The 21,469-nt window shown below is 45.9% G+C and overlaps 1 protein-coding gene across 2 annotated transcripts in view; it reads right to left on the bottom strand.

Annotated features, from left to right (window-relative positions):
* LOC138528636 (transient receptor potential cation channel subfamily M member 2-like) overlaps positions 1–21,469 on the bottom strand; it is a 1,006,635-nt gene that overhangs the window by 720,564 nt on the left and 264,602 nt on the right. For both annotated transcript variants that reach the window (XM_069640452.1, XM_069640453.1), the window contains exons 6-7: positions 13,801–13,862; positions 3,487–3,666 (exon numbers count right to left, since the gene is read on the bottom strand). In XM_069640452.1, coding sequence (XP_069496553.1) covers positions 3,487–3,666; positions 13,801–13,862 — 242 coding nt within the window. The remainder of the gene's footprint in view (positions 1–3,486; positions 3,667–13,800; positions 13,863–21,469) is intronic.

Raw genomic sequence — 21,469 nt, 5'->3', positions numbered from 1 at the left:
CAGCTTGCCCCCATCTGGAGATTCAGGATTAGATAGGCGTTTATCACAGCCTTGTTGAAATTCAATAAACACCCTTGAACTGTGGTCACTTGTGTCTGTCTTACTATTAATACCATGCCTTTCTTATACTCCCCATGAGATGCACCCGCTGAGTACCACCCGGGGGGACTTTCGGGTAGCAGCCTCACCTCCCTGGCCTCATGGAAAGGGATTCCTCCATTTGAAGCAGTGACAGTACCTCAGGATTTGTCACAATGGGCACTATTAAAATAAATAAATGACATGAAGCAAACTCTTAATAACCTGACATCAAGGTGCAAGGCCCTATTTTTAATTGGACCACTCCATTGCCTTACTTTCTATTAGCAACAGCATTCACTCTTACATACAGTTTATTCTTGACTATGACACTGCTGGCTCAAGCTTGGCAGTCATACATTAGCATTCTGGAGTTTGAACTGGTATAGGGACACCCAGGCAAATAAGCCACCAAAGTTCCAGGATTGTTTGAGCACGCTGTAGAGCCACTCATGAATGCAACATTACATTGGGGGTCATTACAAGTTGGCCGGTATTAATGTTTAATGCACATTACTGCATTGGCCAACTACAAGTTTGCCGGTGTGGTGGCGGAATGACCTCAGCTAAGAGCGTTAATACTGGTTATTACCTAAGAGCTGGAGGTAATTCCGCCACCCCACTGGCAGAAATTGCTGGTATTACAGGTGCCTGTAATATCAGCAAACTCCCCCATGGAGTTCAATGGGATTCCATGGAATGGGCAGTTACACTGTCTACCAGCACTCACACTCCAGTGAGACATTTCACCAGATAGAGTGACGGTAACGGTAATACAGTTTGCCGGGATCCTGGCAGATTTACCGACAGTATTCTGGCAAACTTGTAACAGGCCTTATTGTGTACTAACTTACAATTCTCCAAATCTGCCCTGGAAACATAACCCAGTTATCACAACACTATAGAACAGGGGTCTGCAACCTGCAGTTCTCCAGATGTTTTGCACGATCATTCCCATGATTCCTCACCATTGAGCATGCAGGCTTGGGCTGAAGCGATTTGTAGTCCAAAGCAACTTGGGGGCCAAAGAGTGCAGACCCCCGCTTTAGGACACACGCCTTTTTGCAGAACCATGGTCTACCTAACAGGACTGACATGCACCCATTCTACCCCTGCAGCATCCCCACCTCCCTCTGTTCATAGCATCTATTTCCTGCTTTCCCATCCTATTATCTGTCCCTCGCTCATTTTCTTTCTTCTAGCAGACTAAGGGCTGGATACTCCTGGCAGGGGCACAGCACTCCCCTCAACGGACAAGCATAGGCGCTTTAATGCTACTAAGCTGGTGTTTTGGTGTATGATAAAAGCCTATTAACATAACATAACAACACAAGATTCTAATTTCTTGATGCAGAGTTATTTATGGCAGTGCACACATAGCCAACTGGCCTTACGATGTTTGGGTGGTGGGCAGATCGCCTGTTCCCCCTTTGTCTTCTGTAGAAATACACAGTCACACTGATCATCACCACATTAGATTAACACAATACTGATATGTTTATCATAACAATCCATCCAGAACATTATATACATAACTGTACCAAACATATTTGTTAACATTCCATACCATTTATTACACTCTATCCCAACTTAGTACAACCATGGAAGTCATCTAGTTAGACAAAGGCTGTATCTTGCCAGCAATGCCTATGTCTGGGTTTGGTAGTTGTTGAGGGGTCACTGTAGGCGTAAGACTAAAATGAGTGAGTGTGAACTATGCCCTCGTGGATGAGGATCTAAGGACCACCTCCTGAGTCTCATGTGCTGCTACGAGCTGGTATTGTGCCATAAAAGAGACAGCTAGCCGATGAGAATCACTTGCACTCTCCAATGAAAGGCACATCAGTACATTCAATGCATAGCAGTGCTACTGGGAAGTACTGGTGCTGTTCCATTAAAAGTGAAGCAATCTTGCTAAGCAGATAAGCACTACAGCATTCTAGTACAGGTCCGAGAAGGGGGGGAGAACAGGTGATATGTCCTCATGGGGGGTTTAGAATCAGGATCATGTTCATGTCTTGACGGATGGAAGGATGGTGTTGCCTAGATCTGTATAGTGTAATGGACAAGGACTCAGAAGCTCTATGCTCGTGTGCTTCCCGGTCAGGTCCCCCGGCCATTTAACCCAACCTACGTTTGTTATGCATGCACTGGACCAAGCATGACGTGATAGACACACTGCATTATAGGCTCCTGTGTTGGTGCCAACCAATCAGCACTCATTTTGTGCCACCTCCCTAATCATGGCGGAGGCTAATAGCGCAATCCAAAAATATGGCTGTGTCTTAGCTTGGTCCATAGCTCATGTACATCCAGGACTCTACATGATAAAATGCTGTCAGTTTCAACAGCACACCGACTGGTAAGACACTCAAGCTATGTGCTACTTGGCTGTGTATGCACTAGTTTAACAGAAGAATGAATCACCCTTCTTGTTGGCATCATAATATTATTTGCCTGGAAACGGCTGAAGACACTTACGTTCAAGTAACTTTGAAGATTCTTGTGGAAGCTCGGCCTTAAGGGCATTTGCCACTAAATCCTGGTCTCCTGGTTGGTCTATCCTTTATTAGGACAGACTTATTTTTTGTATTGACATCCTAGTTAGTGATCTTCAACTCCTTCCTCGCCCCTCCCTGGCACGTATGTTACTGAATGTTCCAAAGCTTGAGGGATCAGTCCTCCCCAATGTCCTGAAACCTGTTCCCCTCTATCCACTTGGGGTGCTAAGAAGAGACTGTTCACTGTTAAATAAATCAAAGAAATAGCCATTACAGTCACCCAATCAACAGATTCCTCTGAACTTGTAATCCAAATTCTCCTTGCACTCCACTCATTTCATCAGGAACTTGGGCTATGTCCATGCATACTTGTTTAAGGCTGTTGGCCCTCCCACAGAGTCTAGACAAATTCCTGGCAGGTGATGCTGCCAGCGGCCAGAATCTGGCATGCTCTGACAGTCCAATAGTCCAGCTCACTCTACAAGCTTTTTCATTGTTAATCATTTTCTTTTTCAGACATTGTACTTCATTAAAGTGCTAATGTTTAAATTGTATTAAATATCTGTTTTAACACATATCCTATTACCCATTGATGATTCTAAGGTAACAATGGAAGCTCATAATACTTATGGCAATGCTTATGATAGCGTACGATGCATTCTAGTATTCTGCAATATTTATTTTAATGTTTGTGCTTTGGTAAGGTCCATAATTGTATATAGGTGTAGTGGAACAGGTGGGCAAGTTCATGCCAACAGCAACAGTTTCTGTGAGACAGGAAAATACGGTAAAATAATTCCTTCCCTATTCGGAAATTTGTTTGCTTTACATCCTGCCCCCAACTCTGTTCCCCCCTAGACATAGTGAAACAGCACCTCATAGGTTCCCTGAGCCCCAAAAGTCTCACCTTCTTGCTAATTTCAGGCATCGCCCCTTCCTCGAAATAACAGCATAGTTTGTCCTCTATGAGTGAGGAGTGGATATCTGAGTGTTTCCCATCCGCCACTTGGGTGATGACATCAGCAACACGTCCGGACCCCTCAATGATCACACATGGGGTGTTGTTTTCCAGTGAATGAAGAATAGACTTAAATTAAGAGAGACATTTTTGTTATACAAAATACTCACAGGATGGTTGCATGCTCAAGATGTGAAAAAGTTTGCTATCATTATCCAGGACACTCAGTATTGGGAACAGCCTGTCAGCTCATGCTAACACCCAGAACCAGCATACCGTTCTCCAAAATCCATACTCTCCCAACATTTAGAATCCTCTGCAACGTATCTCCTCTATAAAATTCCTCTAATAACAGATTTTAACAGTGATCATTCTCTAGACCTATAGTAAAAGCTTCTGCTCTGAATTACTGTGGTAACATATTCTGATAGTGACATCTCACCATTCCTGTGTTAGTAGATTCTGATAGTGGTAACTCTACATTCCTGTGGTAACAGATTCTCATAATGACATAGTGACACCTCTCTGTTCCTCTAGTAGTAGATACTGGTAGTAATAACTCTACATTCCTGTGGTAACAGATTCTGATAGTGACACCTCTTTGTTCCTGTGGTAGTAGATTCTGATAGGGAAAAATCTCAGTTCCTGTGGTAACAGATTCTGATAGTGACACCTCTCTGTTCTTGTGGGTGTACATTCAGATAGTGATAACTCTCAGTTCCTGTGGTACCAGATTCTGAAAGCGACACGTCTCCCTTCCAGTGGTAGCAGATTCTGATAGTGATAACTCTCAGTTCCTGTAATAACAGATTCTGATAGTGAAACCACCTCCTTCCTGTGGTAGTAGATTCTGGTATGGATAACTCTCAGATCCTGTGGTAAACGGATTCTGATAGTGACACCTCTCCATTCTTACAGTAGTAGATTCTGATTGTGACACCTATCCGTTCTTGTGGGTGTAAATTCTGATAGTGATAACTCTCAGTTCCTGTGGTAAAAGATTCTGATAGTGACACCTTGCCCTTCCTGTGGTAGTGGTTTCTGATAGTGATAACTCTTCATTCCTGTGGTAAACAGATTCTGATAGTGACACCTCGCCGTTCCTGAGTGGCTTCTCACTGATCGCTTTCTGACAACTGATCACATTAGGAAAACGCAAGTCAATATATTTTGCTGATCCTAACTGCACACTGTAGGTGCCTTCGATACATTTGCATACGTTTAAAGTGTGCCTTGAAAAAGACCCAGCGGGTTGAAACCCGTTTAGGCACCATTCAAATTTATATTGGGCACCACGGTCTATTGATCTGCTATTTTGAATAATAAATAGTTCTGAACAACATCACATATTCCCTACCTTTTCCTTCAAATGTCGGTGCATGTACGGTGATCGAACAACTCCTTTTTCTCTCAGCAAAATAGACAATAAAATACACACCAACCACAATAGTCTGGGCTCACTCCCTCACATTGCAGCAGCCTCCACCCTGAACATATCCACCCCAGACACCCCTCTCTTCTCTTTCAAGGGCGTCTCGGAACCAGATGTCCTCTCCATCCTAAAAAAACCTCTAACCCTCGAAATGCAACGGCAATGTCAGTCCTGCCACAATCATTAAGGAATCCTCTGACATCTTAACTCCCTTCATCACGGCCTTCATCAACGCCTCCTTCACCTCGGGACGTGTCCCATCAAGTCTTCAAGAAGTCTGGGTATTCCCCCTCATAAAAAAACCTTCACTAGACACCATGGCCCCCAATAACTATAGGCTCATCACGACAGACAATCATCTACTAATCATTTGTGACAGAGCAGCCAATCTACAGGTTCAACACTTCTTAGAAGTAAACCACATATTGGGCTTACACCAATCGTGCTTCTGTCCCAGCCATGGCACTGGATCACCATTACTAGATGGACAAAATCAGAGACGGAGGCAAGCCAGCTCTGCTCCTCCTTCTGGACCTATCAGCCGCCTTCGACCGAGTGGATCCCAAAATCCTTTGCCACCACCTCATTAACTTGGCCCGCTTCTCGCTTGAGGCAACATCCTGGATCACCTCATTCCTTGAGGGTAGACTCATGAGAGTGTTTGCAGAGCATGCAAGCACTGCCCCTCCCCATTCCATGCAGAGTCCCACAGGGTTCCTGCGTCTCTCCTACACTTTATAACATCTTCACCAGACCTCTATGACATCCTGGATTCCATCGGCTTAGCTTACATGAACTATGCTGATAACACTCAAGTCCTCCTCCCCCTAACAGGCATCTACAAAGAAGACCCCAAAGCCCTATTCCACCCCAAATACACCCTATTCCACCATCCAGGCATGGATGGTAGCAAACAGTCTAAGCCTTAACGGGGATAGGACTGAAATCCTGCTAATAGGGCTCCCGGCGCGACATACAGATCCCGGTCTCTTCTCCGGTTATGTCCCTAGGGGTGTATCTCAATGCCACCCTCTCTATGTCTCGCCAAGTCAGATCCATTGCCTTCTCTGCAGCTTACTCCATCAAATTACTGAACACAGTCAAACCGTTTTGGTCCTCTGCGTGCTGCCTCTCCATCGCCAGAGCCGTCATAGGCTCAAGACTGGACTACTGCAATGTCCGATTCGCTGGCACATCCTCATCCAAAATAATGCACTCCGAGCAGCTCTCAGCATCCCAAAACAAGATGGGAAGAAGGGAAGTCTACTGGTTGCATATCAGAGAGCGGGTCCTGTTCAAAACACTGCCATCACTCACAAGTGCCTCGCCAACTCAGCCCCTCCCTATCTCTCCCAGAAATTGATCGGAGCCCACTCTTCCAGACCCACGAGAACACCGTACACCCACAGATTCCTACTTGTCAAAGTCAGACGTGCCAAAGCAAGAGCTGCAAGCTTTCCCTGTATTGCTTCCAGACAATGGAATTTGCTGCCCCCTCACTCAGAACAGAACCTTCCTATTGGGCTTTCCTCAAAGACTTCAAGACCTGGCTGTTCAAATAAGGAAAGTGTGTACTATTCTATGTCAACTGTAACTGTATGTATACGCCCTCCACATGAAACATATATTTATGGTTCTGTAACAGCTCCACTATGCCCTTGGGCTACTGTGTGCTGTATAAATGAATAAAATAAAAATAAATCATCCAGGACTGACCTGCCCTTGAAAATTCTTAAGAATACTTATCCAGGTTTATCGTTCAAATTGTTAAGAATGGACTTCCATCCCGTAACTTCCAAAATACTGGGACGAGGAAGAGAAACCGAGTAATGCAGAGCGGAGGAGGCCACAAGCAGAAGGAGCGCTCTAGTTGTTGAGTGCACAAAGGTGCTGGGAAATGTCAAGAGCAGAAGCCGAATGGAAGTGTGCTGCTGCTGGCAGGAGAAAGTTGCTCCTCCCTGAGCAAATCGAGAAACTGAAGGCTCGAACGTGTGCGATGGAGCCAACCCGCTAGTGAGCCGAGAAGAAGGAAGCTGCCACGGGAATAGGACACAATGCGTAAATGCCAGGAGCAGATTATAGACTCCTGGGCCTTCGCTGGTGTTGAAAGGGAGCATCTAACTCACTGGAGCCTGGAAAGGAGCAGACGAGCCCAGCAGAAGCCGCGAGAGATGGGACAGCCGAGAGAAAGCAGTTGCGAGAAAGAAAGCACCAAAAAACTGTCACCGGCTGGCCGCGGGAGAAACCAGGAATGCCACAAGAACCAGACACTCCACCCTGGGACAGCAGGGACAACAAAGGAAATATCGACGGCCTGCCAAATGCAAGTAATTGTGACTAAAGAAGCTGAGAGAGAGAGCGCGAGAGAGCTCATTGTCAGAAAGGGAAACGAACCGCAAGTGAAAAACTTTCAAGTTTGTCAATGTATACAGTGCATGTATATGGGAAAACCGGACAGGATAATATATCAAGCAGATACATTATCAAACAAAGTAAATGTACAAGAAGCCTTGGTAGGAGAGTATACCTGGCACTGGCAAGTGTGTGTGAAAAGCAAATCCTCAGAGAAAAGTACACCAGACAAGGACAAGTTGAATCATTTACAGAAAGTACAGAAGTTAAATAGGTCCTGAGAAGGATATATATATTAGGACAAGAAAAGGGATTGTGTTAACTCGGAGAAAAGGAACAAAACTTGGCAGAAGAGTATACCAGCTGTCCTTACAAGACAAAATAAGAAAACCAGACAGTTTTGTGGATCAGTGTTGTTGCCGGACTAGAAAGACACAAGGAACTGCTTATTGTGAAAATATCAGAAAGTGAAGAGGTATCCAGGGCAAGGGGGCCACCTTCTGGAGCAAGGACCCTTATCCTTGGAGAACTTTAGTATTGGAGTTATTTATTCTTACTTTGTGAACACTTTTCTAAACAACCCAAGGCCAAAGACTTTCTTTCACCTTACAATTTAGTTTATTAAAGTGTCAGGGTCAGAATAATACTCCGGACATGGGACATCATTTTTTGTGGACATTCTGACACAGTCAGATCATTTATTTTTGGTTTAGGCAGGGGAACTGCTCTTAGAGCAAGTTCACAGAGGCATTTTCCCAACCTCTTTTATTTTAATAAAAGTCTTTGACCAAAAACATTACTCACTTGTGTCCGAGTTTCATTCCAAATCCGTACATATGGGTAGAAAAGATATGATACTTACCCAGAGTGTTTCCAATCTATAATTCACATTCTAACACCTCAGTCCCCAGCCCAGTGCAGGAAGTCTCAGTGAGTACCAGATGAGAAAATCTCAAATCCAAGGTGATGGACAGGCCAGGTATAGGTATGATTCAAACCCCTGAGCCTAAAACAGCCCCAGCTGCAGAGAAGACAGCCAACACCAGCTCTCACTTAATCAGCAGTCACAGGTGCAGACCATCAGTAAAGGTCCCACCCAGTGGGGTGGGAGAACACAGTCAAACTACAGCCAACTCCAATTACGGAGTGCAGGTTGTTGGAGACTGTTGTGACTGGCAATTGATGTGTTTGGAGTGCAATACAAGGACTGTGGTGGAGTGGAGTCTGTGGGAGGAGTGAAAGGAAGAGCCAGGAGGAGGTGGTGAATATGAACGAAGGGGTAACATCGGGAGGAAAGGGTGAAAACCTGGAGGATGGGGTTATAGTAGGAGAAGGTGGAAGAACTTGAAGGTGGTGAAGGCTTGGAGGAGATGGTTATAGTAGGAGGTGGTGGTTAAGTGTCTGGAGACAGTAGTAACATCGGGAGGTAGTAGAGAGAACCTGGAAGAGGCTGTTTCAATGGGAGGAGATTGTCAGAATCTGGAGGAGGTGGGAATAACAAAAGACGGTGGCAAAGAGTTGAACGAGGTAATAACATCTGGAAAAGGTAGTGATATGATATGATATGATAAGATATGGCATTTATAACATGCCTATACACAAGTGTTTCAAGGCGCGACGAGGCAAGGGGGGGGGACAAAGGGAGGACAGACAGCGATCCTGCTAGGCCAGGTGTCATTCAGATCGCGCAAGTGCAAGGGAAGAGGGAGAAAGGAAAAGTGCGTGGGAAGGGGGAAGGGAAAGTGCAGTACATGGGAAGTGGAATAATAAGACACATAAAACAGCCAGCTAGTGGCCAGTGCAAGGAAGTGCAGACGTAAGTGCTGGTAGGGGGACTGAAGGGATACAGCAAAAACAGTCCCCAAGTGCAGAGGTTGCCAGGGAGGCAGTGCAGGTGGGTAATTGACAGGGCCTGGGGCTGAGATCAGAAGGGTGGCCAGGTAACCAGTGCAATTTCAGTCAGGAATTCAGCAAGGGAGGGGGGAGAGAAAGAAGAAGCAAAGAGGAAGGTTTTGAGGTGTTTCGGGAACCGGAGATGGTTCTCCTTGAGTTTCAGGGAGGCAGGAAGGCTGTTCCAGAGAGAGACCTCTGCCGAAGAGAGTGATCTACCACCAACTCGTTGCTTGGAGAAGCGACTGACCCTAAGGGAGTTGGAGACAGATGAGCGAAGAGCTCGTGAGGGAAGATATTTAGGAAGAGAGAGTTGAAGGTATTGCGGCCTCAGACCCCGGAAGGCCTTGTGTACAATGCAGAGGGTTTTGAACTTAATCCTTGCAGCCACTGGGTGCCAGTGCAGAGATTTCAGTCCTGGAGAGATACGATCCCTGGGCTTGAGGCCAAGGACAAGTCTGGCAGTCCTGTTCTGGATAAGCTGATGATGAATACAGTAAGAGCAGGAAGAAACGAGGAGGCCAAGTTGGCCCAAGGCAGGGTGAGGTACAACACCCAAGCAGGGAGAGCGGCACAGGTCTAGAGAGACATCTAGAAGAAGGGAAGTCTAGTGGTGCAACCCTGAAGATGGAGAGGGTCCTGAAGACTAGAGGCTTGTAGTAGGGACTGTGAGGGTCAGAAATGAGAGGCGGACACAAAAAGTGATAACTTTCTCAAGATTAGCCATTTTATTAACAAAAAGGGGTTTGGATGAAGGCCTTTCATTCCCTATCCTAACGTGAATGTCCGTTCCTATGAAACTAACATGAAAGCGGGATGACCTTGTGCCCAAACGCAATCTGACCCTCACACTAACACATACAATTAAACAATGAAAGGTAATTGTTTCCCCAAGTTCAACTCAATAGAAATATTCAACAACTCAAAAATATAACTTCAATCCAAACAATCCTTATATCCAAGGGTTGGTTCTCTTTCTCGGGATTGTTTCAGGAAAACTATTCACATTGTTCTTGTCAATACCAGTCCCTTAAAGGCATTACAAATGTCTCTTGTACCCATTACTCTCCTCAGGATGGCAAAACAAATGTTCCTTTCACAAGATAAGTTAGAATGTAGCAAAGAGGAACTTCAGAATGGTAACGCAAAATGTCTTTTCCACAACATTGGTTGAAAGAAGACAAAGGAAAGTATTTCCTACTTTTCAGGATGTTCAAAAAAATATCTTTTTCACAACATTGATTCTAGTATGGCAAAAGGCAAGTCTTTTCAAAGTTTCTGGCTAACAAAATGTTCAATTGAAAATAAGAACTTAATATGACCAACAGATCAGTTCAAAGTGAGATTTCTGGTACACTCTTCTGCCAGAAAACTCTGTAACTGAAAACTCTTGATATCCTGGTTTATTCTCCTGCCAGGAACATTCCCCTTTTGGGTCAACCTGGTGCACTCTCCTTCTAGGTATCTCTTTCCAAAAAGGTTCATCACCCGATACTCTTTTTAGGTCTCTCTGCAACATTTACTTTCTTCTTGGGTATCACACAATTGTGATTCTTCACTAGCACAGTTTTGTTGACTTAATTTGTTACTTGTGCCAATTTCCCTCATACTGACATCCTACATGTGAGGGTTTGTTCAAGCTCTGTCTGTCAACCTTTCCTTCAATCTCTCTTGACTCTTGGCAATGCTTGTTCCAGATTTCCTCTAACTCACATCCCATTTCAGAAGAATTGTACAAATGCTGCCTCTATTTCTCTTACAATTTCTCTTGGCTCTTGGAAAGTTGGTTCCAGGTTTCTTCCAACTGACCCCTTATGTCAGGAGAATTGTACCGTATTTGCTCTCCTGTCCTTCGCCTCCAAGACACCCACACTTCTGCAGGACTGCGTCTCATCTCACAGCCCCACTGCGCCCTGTCTGCTTTCTCTCTTCCGGAGTTCCTCTCCTCTGGCTATGAATGCCACCGACCCGATACTGGCGAGCTTCTCTCCTTCTCGCCACAGTCCTTTGTGGGTTTTCCTCTGCCTCGAGTCACGCTTCCCGCTCCGCACACTCTGCAGCCTTCCTTCTCTCTACTTCTTTGTTTCTCTTGCCACAGGTGATCTGGGCATTTAAATGTCCTGCATATCTGAATGGGTTTGTAACAACTAGACTGGACATTATTCTTAAAGTCACATTTCCTCTACATGAACTACTTGCTCTTCTTCCTCATCATAGTACCTGAGGCTTTCTTGTCCAAGGAAGTTTCAATTTGTTTTACATCACATGGATTCATTTAACATACTATCACCATAAACATCAGATGTTTCATATGTTTTAGGTTTGCTACGTACACATTGGGGTTTTGTTTAACCAAAGTCTTTTTCAGAGTTTTACAATTAGATGGTTCTGAGTACTGACAGCAAGCCATTAAAAACTCTGGAATTAAAGGCTTTTCCTTACAAGAGAGAGAAGTATATCACCTCTCTCCTGTTGGAGTCACCACTCTCGCCTGACGGCCATCTCCTTCCACGTGATTCACACTCAGAATACCACTCCCAGGATCAGGATCAGATAGCAGCTGACTTCCACTGGCCACATGGGAGGAGACTTTAGGCTGGGTACTAGGGACAACTCCATAGGATTCATCACAGGACTTTTAGCTCTAACTCCAACCCCCGGATAAACTGAAATTGTACCTACAGCTGGTAGAGGAGACAGAGGTACATCAACAGGGAATTTCAAGAAGCAGACTCGCTAGTGGATCTAGCTAGTCAAGTCAGAGTTGAACCATGCTGGGATGAGAAGACTTGGCATCCCAGGTTCAGACACTTTGCTTGGTAGAGAGACGAAATAGTGTTTGGTGTGGGCTAGGTGCAGGGCCAAACACTGCTGGCTAGAAGCACAAGTCTGTTTAGTGCCTATTGTTTCTAGGCAGAGCCTTCTGTTCAATATCCTGGCCTGGGAGCGGAGCGAGGCAGTGTTTGCTGTTCAATGGATCGTGGATTAGGACACCGCCATCTGCTCCCTCTTTACAGCCACCTCCGTGTGGCTACAGTCAGTACTATATCCAATGTGAGGATAACAACAAGGCACTCACTAAGGACCACAGGTGACTGTTTTCTCCCGATTCATCATATGCCTCCCCCATCCGTCTTGCGTACTCATGAATTGGTTATTTGATTTCACTACAGTGAACCCATTGGAGATGTACCTCTGCTGGGGCTCCTCTCACTGTCTATCTGGAAAGCTGGAGCGCCTCTACCTTTAGGCTTACACCCCCTGGCCATAGCAATGACTGTGGGGTGGAGGTTTCTCCCTCACTCTTTGAGCCGCTTGTGACTTACATCTACGCTGGTATCTACTACCAGGATAACGACAAACTTGTAATAATGGCTTCCATGACAGGAAATATGAATCAATAGACAGCAAATGTGTAACATGTAACAGTTCCTTATTGCCATAAAATTCAGTGATGAAATTCTCACTATGTTTCTTGTCATTCAAAGTTATCTTCTGTCTGTTGTTACAGCCAATTGGTACTTTGTTACAATGAGTGCTACAGCGTATCACAGAACATTTCTGATGGAGAAAGATGTGTTTAACAAACTATATAAAAAAAATCCAGGGTACATTTTTAGTCAATACTGAATACGGGGCTACCCCAATTCCAAGTGAATTAGTTTAGTAGTCATGAAACATGTTACAGCCAGAAGACTCTTCAAGCTGTCTTCTATATTAACTGCACATTTTACACTTAGCTGATCCACAAGTCACAACAATAATAAAGCGCTATGCCCAACAACATTGCCTTGTGGATTGTAGGGCTAAATTGGGGCATAAGCATTTAAAATATTAATGGATTTTAGAAGTCCCTCAGCTGGACTTGGGAAATCGACAGCTCAACCTCTTTTATATGATTTGTCCATGAATTTGAATAGGTTATCTGGATCCATGCCATCTTCAAATAAAAGGTCTTGGATGGAAAACTGCCCCCTCCTAGGACACTAATGCTAGGTTTGGTGGCATTGAACATGAGCTCCTATGCTGCAGCACAGTTTTCATTTGTGGTCACACGTTTTTGGAGTGCCTGTGGCATGAGCCTCAAAAGCAGGGTGGAAATAGTCAAAGGAATGAATAGAAATAATTAATCTGTTACGGTTGTAGAAGCAGCAGGTCTATACTGCAATCAAGCAGATTTCCTGAACTGCTGCATGTGGGAACAGAAATCAGCCTTCCAAGAAATCTTCCAGAATCAGAATGAAGCCCACACCTAAGCACATTTACCGTCAAAAAGAGCCTAAGACACAGAGGCAGAGAAAGCGAGCGAGAGAGAACAAGCACCACCAGTGCTAGGTAGGAATAACCAGAACTGTAGATGCGATCAATCTGTAGAATTCGAACATCTCAAATCTATTTATAAATGAAGGTTAGAGCAGTTATTAGCCACATATTAGAAGTTGTTATTGGGCGCATAGTGACACCAACTTTCTGCCTTTGCTGTTTCTCCTTCTGTCTTCTATCCTCCCTATCCATTCTGCAGTTATTGGAATGCCCCTCCCACGCCTCTCCTTTGCCCCTGACCCCGTTCCAGCTCATGTGATACTTACCTTCAGTGTGCCTTCCCCTCCCTCCAGTGCCACGCACACCACTGGGATCTTGATGTGAATATCTATGGCAGAAAGATACACATACACAAATTAAGCTACAAAGTACAATTGCAAAGTGACAGGAGAAGCAAAAGCAAAAACAAAAATGGAAAAAGAAGATAAAGAAGAAAACAGTGGACAAGAAACAAGGATGTGCCTTAAGACAAAGAGACAAACAGCAAATAGTGATAACTTGTCCATTCTAACAGCTGTTCAGTCCATTACACCTCCACCATGAGTCTGTGATCCCGGATCTCGCTAATAACACAATCTCCAGAATGTAACTAAGGTAGACAGGATCATGATCATAACTTACACGTGAAATCAATTACAACCACCTACCGTCCGAAACTTTGTCCAACCTACTCTTCAGTCATAAAAAAAGGCCACGACATCCAAAATGTGTAGTCGGACACAGGGTAACACTTTAGAATATCTCATATCATATAGAAAAAAGTTGTATTTTGCAAAGAAATTTCATAAACGTATTTCTCTCACTCCAAATCATTCTTCCACCACCTATCCGATCATAAGCCATACAAACCACACATTGCCATACATTCTGACGCCGACTCACTTTCAGATGATGAAATCTACACTAACACTTAAAACATTCAAGTAGTTTATGTGTTTTCACAAAAGAATGGAATTTTTATTTGTAAAACAATTGGAAGTTTTATGAATACATGGAAGGAAACACTTTTGTGGCCATGTGCATGCTGCCCATTCAACTTCTCCTTGACACCCCAAGATCTCCCTTGGTAACACATACTTTTGCTTGCCAGTTAGTACCAAAACTCTAAATTCCTCCCTGAATCAGACTGAAGTCCTTTCATGAATTGTGTATTTGCTTTGTAGCCATGTGGCAGGCGTATTCCCCTTCTTCTAGTTTGCTCCTCCTCCTTTTTCTGGCAGTATTGCCTTTTCTCCTTGCTGTTCTGTGCCTCTCCCAGTCCTCTTTCTCTCTTTAGTTTACTCGTGTTTGAACTCTCCTTATCCATCGTAAAACCTCCTATGAGCCCCTTTCTACCTAGAAGGTGTTCCCTTCCTCACCATACCTTTATATCCTGTAAGGTCTCCTTATCATCATTTGGGATTCCTTATTATCTCTCTTGTCTGCTGGACCTTCGCCCAACAACACCAATTAAGGAGCACTGGCTCCTGTATCCTAGACCATTGCCAGCCATGACCGTGAGAGGGTTTTCTTCCCCACAAGGGCTTCCCTCACGGTCTTAACTCTAGATGCCCGCTGTCATTACCTACCCGATAGCTTTGTGGCTGCGAAGAGGGATCTACCATTTCTCTTCAAGCGATTGTTATGCTCACCTGGTCTCTGCGGGGACGTTGGGGCATGGTTGCAGCCCTCCCAGGATGTAGGACCCCCTGATCTGCTTCCTCCCGCTGCAAATTGTCTGTGGGCTGCTGCGATGAGTTGGAACCCTGTTCCTGCGTAGATATGAGAGGACGTAAGTTTATTGGCTTGCAAGCGAATTCCCTCTCAGCACCTTCCTCCCATAGTGTGGTGAGCATGCATCGTCCCATTAAGGCTCACCTGTGGCTTATTTAAGGTGAACTCTCCGTCCTGCTACTTCTGGCCAGGGCACATGTAGAATGAGGATCGAATTCCTCCACTGGTCCTTTATAAGTGGTGTCCACTCCAGCTGCGACGATTCCACGCCTTTCTGGTAAGTGTCTTTCTGTTTTCTGTTTGTTGTGAAGTATTGATATTGTCTTGTTCTCAGCCTGTGGTCAGCTCTGTAACAATGTCTATCTTTCTCCCCACATAGGTGTGATTGCAGTCTAGCAGAGGGAGCAGAGGATTCCGCGGCGGTCCGGCAGCTGTTAAGTGTTCTTTTTAGAGCAATCGCAAAGTATTTTGCAAGCGCGGCCATTAGACTGTAGGTTTGTATGTCTAACCTTGTCTTTTGTCCTTTTAAAGGGTCCGCCTTCGTGGAAGAAGATGTCATGCTGCGGCGTCCAGCGTAGGAGTTCTGCATACGAGAGATGAAGAAGATGTCGTGCTGCGGCACCTGGAGCTGGAGTTCTGCGTGCTGGAGATGAAGAAGATGTCGTGCCCAGAGCTGAAGTCCTGCGATCCGGAAGATGGAGAATGGTTGCCAGGCTCAGTGGAGATGGATGCCGGGCTCAGCAGAGATGGATGCAGGTGCAAGCTGACTCCAGGAGGTAAGCTTAGGAACAGGAGACTGGATTCCCAAGTTAAGTGTTAGTTAACCCAGGCGGCAGTGAGCGTCACGCTCCATGTGAATGCAGAGTAACGCAAACCGTGTGCCTTGGGGTTGGGCTGGCTTTTATAGCTGAGCTCTTAAGGCCACACCCACTAGCTCAGTCCTGCTTGCCACACCCTGCCACTCCTTGAAGTTGCACGTGCAACTGCAGATAGAAGGCCACACCCGGACTGGTTACACACAAGTGGAAGTTCTTGAACGTATTCCTGCCCATAAGAAAAGAGTCCTGCTTCTGTTTCAAGTACACCTGCCCAAAATAAAAAAAAGTGTCTTGTTTATGTTTTTCCATGACCCTGGCACCAAAGGCGCCAGGACTGAGTCCAGCCGGGCCCCCATGTATAAACGTCCCAAAGGGACGTGCGTGAAACATGGTGCCCCTTGCTCCCTCCACTTGATGGTGCCGCTCCCGTGATCCTGGGCAAGTGGCCATGATAGCACTCCCCCTCAAGGCCCCTCTCAAGGGAGGTTCTCCTCCTGGTCCTGGTTTGGTGGGGTTATTGCAATGGAATTGCCTAACCAATCAGGAGCCATGGACATATTCGCTGGGTTCCCAGGTTCGGTCTTGAGGCCCATATGCCTTACAATCTATGAGATAGTATAATTTGGATCGGACTACCTTAGAGTCTAGGATTCTTTTGACTTTGTACTCCGACTCCCCCTCAATTATCTCAGGATCTGGTGGAATGCTGATACGTGTACCCGGTTCCATTGGTTTTAGAAGTGAAACGTGAAATACTGTATGAATCCGCATGTTGGATGGCAACTCCAATTTCATGGAGGCAGGATTGATTATGGCCTTGATTGTGTAGGACACAAAGTATTTGAGGCAAAAAGCTCTTGGTCCTTTCAGAGGAATGTTCTTTGATGCCAACCAGACTTTGTCTCTGATTTGGTAACTGGGAGCTTCCCTTCGATGTCGATCTGCAAATCTTTTCTGTCTCTCCTTGGCTCTGGTCAGATGCTCTTTTGCTTCTTTAAAAACCTGGGTGATGGTTTTGTGCAGGTTTGCTATTGCTGGCATTTCTAATGTGTTGAGTGGATCAAAACCAGATGTCCGTGGGTGTATCCCGTGCACAGTATAAACGGGACTTTGCTCTGTACTGGTGTAAATGGAATTGTTGTATGCGTACTCCGCCAACCAGAGGATGTCTTCCCAGGAGTCTTCAGATTGTTGTAACATGCATCTTAAATATTGCTCTAGGGTCTGGTTGGTTTGTTCGGTCTGACCATCGGTTTGGGTGTGGTGACTTGTGGATAGCCGAAGGTCGATTTTGGCAATTTTACAACACTGTCTCCAGAATGCTGAAAGAAATTGGGTTCCATGATCTGATATCAATACCGATGGGAACCCGTGCAGTCGTAAAATCTGTTCTAGAAACACTGTCGCGAGAGCGATGATCTGGTTTCGTAGTTTCTTATCCGAAATGTACAGTCGCCCTTGGAAGTATGGGTAGATCGTCTTTAATAGTTTATCGGTCTCCTTTTTGAAGCGATTCCTGTTGGGCAGATTGATTCATCTGGCATCGCATGTTGGAATGTAGATCGTCCAGACAGGTTGCCGCGACAATCATAGTGTGGATCTGCTCTCCAGGAATGATAGCCACAGGGTCCGGTGTAGTGAAAGCTTCCTTTTCCTCGCTCATGCCGGAGAGGGCATCCGCTTTCCCATTACCAACTCCTGGTGTATAGGTAATGACAAAGTCGTATTCAGCAAAGAAGAGGGCCCAACAAAGTTGGTGCGATGATTGCGCTTTAGCAGACTTTAAGTATTGTATGTTGCAGTGATACGTGATGACAGTGACTGTATGTCTGGCTCCGAGAAGATAATGTCTCCATGCTTTAACCGCTGCCTTGATCACTAGCAATTCTTTGTCAGTAATTGCATAGTTCAATTCTGGAGGAGAAAACCTACGGGACCAGAATGCCATGGGGTGCAATTGTCCAGTTTCCGCATTCGGTTGTGACAATACAGCTCCCATTGCTATGTTAGAGGCATCAAGCCGCTACTTGGCAAAGGCCTATGGTCAAGGCCTTTTCCGCTCTCTGCAGCTCCGCTGCGAGTGATGGACCCAGGAACAGCCACTTGCCCGCACCTGCAACGAAAGAAAGCAGGCCAGCCCTGCCACCATTTTGATCCTTGCGGCCTCCGCCACAATCAACATACAGCAGGAGCTGTGTCTGAGCACCATGGCAACAAAGAACAACAGAGTGGGAGCAGAGTCAGCTGACTCGCACACCGCTGCCTGCAGCCCCTCCTCTCCCGCTTTAAAGGGAGAGGAGGATCGCCATGAGGCAAAGCCACTACTTGGCATAGGCCTATGGTCAAGGCCTTTGCCTCTCTCTGCAGCTCTCCGCTGCTCGGAGCTTCTGGACGCTGGAGATCGAGCATACTCCAAAGGTAAGGGTCACACTGCCCCCTCCATAGTCTCTGCCCGTACTGCACAACCCCACTCTGTCGCACGTAGAAACGAGCACCTCCGTATGCGCACCACCAATCAGCACCCTTGCAGCTACCAACCGAGCTTCACTATTCGCAATTGCTGCCTCGGTACAAAGGGTGCACAGCGATGCTTCGTTACCCGCCATGCAAGCCTGCTTGTCTGCTGGATGTCCAACCTCCTCTCCGACGCCGGCTGCAACCTCGTTGTTACCCAAAGGGCCCCCCCCTCACAATCATCTCAGACTCATAGACGCCATAAGTCCTAAGTACCCAAACACCTCATCTACAGCAACACCTAAGCGATCCTATTTGCCACGCACAATGGACCAGACCTCATGGCATCCACGCTATCTGAGGCCATAAAATGCATAGCCACGAACCTCTTGCCATTGAAAGAGTCACAACTGTGCACGACCCTACAAGATTCTTCACCTCAACGTACCCATATGCGTGTATCCACAGCCACAGTTGTACGTGCTGGATCTTTGGCCACAGCACAACATGTAAGTTAAATCTCTACGAATGTAATCCCATTGCCTGATACTATGCTGAATAATGTTGCCCCCAATGTTATGCTGGTCAATGATGCCCCCAATGACTTGCCGAATACTGATGATGCCCCCAATGTTATGTTGGTCAATGAGGCCCCCAATGATTTGCCGAATACTGATGATGCCCCCAATGTTATGTTGGTCAATGATGCCCCCAATGTTATGTCGGTTACTGATGCCCCCAATGTTATTCTGGTCAATGATGCCCCCAATGTTATGTTGGTCAATGATGCCCCCAATGTTATGCCTAATACTGATTCCCCCGATGTTATGCTGATCACGGTTGCCCCTACTGCTATGTTGCCAACTATTGCCCTTAATGTGAGGCTGGTCAATGATGCCCATGCGACTATGTCAACAAATGCTGTAGCTGAAAATAGCAATACCACATCACCTATCGCCCCACCTGCAATAGGCACGAACCAAAGAACCACACAACCCTCTTCAGCCAACCCATCTAGCCTCTCATCCATGCTCCTTGCCTGCGCCCTGGTGAACGCCCGCTCTATACCAGCGCACACTCTTGATGTGCACAATCTCATCATTAGGGACAAGCTCGACCTTCTCTTTGTCTGTTATACCTAGCTACAAGACACTTCTGGCTCTGCCCTCTCGTTGGCCGTCCCCACGGGCTATACCATATTTAGACAGGATCTGGTAGGACAAAGGGGGGGGTGTGTGGCCATTATAGCTAAGGACACTCTTGATGTCAGAAGTATTCAGGGGGAACTAGGATATAACGCTGAATACCTCCTCATCAAACTCAAAACCTCACCAAACTCTACCATTGCATTCCATCTTGTGTATCGCCCTCCAGGCCCAACAACTGACTTCCAAGAAGCCCTCATCCAATCTCTCTCGAACAACCTGAAAAAAACAACCATAGTACTACTACTGGGTAACCTCAACCGAGGGCTAGACGACACCACAGATGCCAACGCCACCGCCCTACAAAAAGGGTTAGCCACACTAGGGTTTGTCCAAGCCGTCACCAAGCCTACACACATTAAAGGGTGTACCCTTGACTGGGTTTTCCAACACAACTGCCACATTCTCCTCTCTACCATCTCCCCCATACCCTGGTCAGACCACTTCTGCATCAACTTTCACATAGACACCTCCAGACAACCATCTCAACCTTCCATCCTTCTCCCCGCCACACTCTCAAGGATGTCTAAGAAGCTGATGAAAGATACTCTCCTACCTCACCTGCTTGTTCCAGGTCTGCAAACACCATTCCCCAATGATCCTGTCCTCCTAGCCAAACAGGTAATAACTACGGCCGTAGATACCAGTGCCCCCCTTACTGAAACTAAGCATTCCAATGCCTAGTTCTCTCAAGAACTCATGGATCTACGCACAAAAAAAGAGGGTATTGTTGGCCACCTGGAAAAGAAACCCCACCAAACCTAACAGAATTGCCTTCAAGACCATTGCGAGAGAATATAAAACAGCCATCACACAGGCTAAAGCTGAATCTTACAAAACGAGGATTAACAACGCCAACTCTGGGACAAAAGAAATCTTTGCGATTTTCAGGGAACTGGAGTCACCCTCAGCCCCCCCTACCCTTATCAAAGATGAGACATGGTGTAACCAAATTCAAGCAGCTATGTTGGACAAACTTGACAAATCTTAGCTCACCAAAAAGTTCTTTCATCCTAATTACCCTGCCCCACGGCACCACCAACCTATAACACCTCAAACCAGTTACCTAAATTTAAATTCTCTGACATGAGCGAATCCGAAGTCATTGCCCTCATAAAATCTATCAAGCCTTCCAACTGTAAAGGGGACACTTGCCCATCTCACATCATTAAAGATTGTTCTCCAGCCCTTGCCCCTTTCATCACTGCCTTCATCAACTCGTCCTTCCGGACATCTCATGTACCGACAACCCTCAAAGAAGCCTGGGTCCGACCACTTCTAAAAAAAACAACTCTAGACCCATTGATCCCTGGGAATTACAGACCCATTACCACCGTCCTTTCCTGTTAAAGATTTTGGACAAAGCAGCCTACCTGCAAGCTCAAAAATGTATTGAGGACAACCACCTCTTGGGACTACGCCAGTCCGGCTTTCGTCCTCGTCATGGCACTGAAACAGCTCTACTTGACCTTAAAAATCAAATAGATGACCTGAGAGATGCAGGGCAAACCTGCACTCCTTCTGCTCCTAGACCTCTCTGCAGCCTTTGACCTGGTAGAGCATAAAACCCTATCTCTTCTCTACAGCCAACTTCTCCCCTAAGGCATGTGACTGGAGAGAGTAATGAAGGTCTTCTCGGACTCCTCTAGTGCCATCCTCAGCCCCATCAAATGTGGCGTCCCACAGGGGTCCTGCATAGCCCCTACCCTGTACAACCTTTTCACAAGACCCCTGTTCAGGATCCT

This window comes from Ambystoma mexicanum, chromosome 7q (assembly GCF_040938575.1).
Source record: "Ambystoma mexicanum isolate Mex_15411 chromosome 7q, UKY_AmexF1_1, whole genome shotgun sequence".
In the NCBI taxonomy this organism is placed as follows: Eukaryota; Metazoa; Chordata; class Amphibia; order Caudata; family Ambystomatidae; genus Ambystoma; species Ambystoma mexicanum.
The sequence above is the reverse complement of the archived record's forward strand: the minus strand, read 5'-3'. Positions and strand labels throughout refer to the sequence as shown.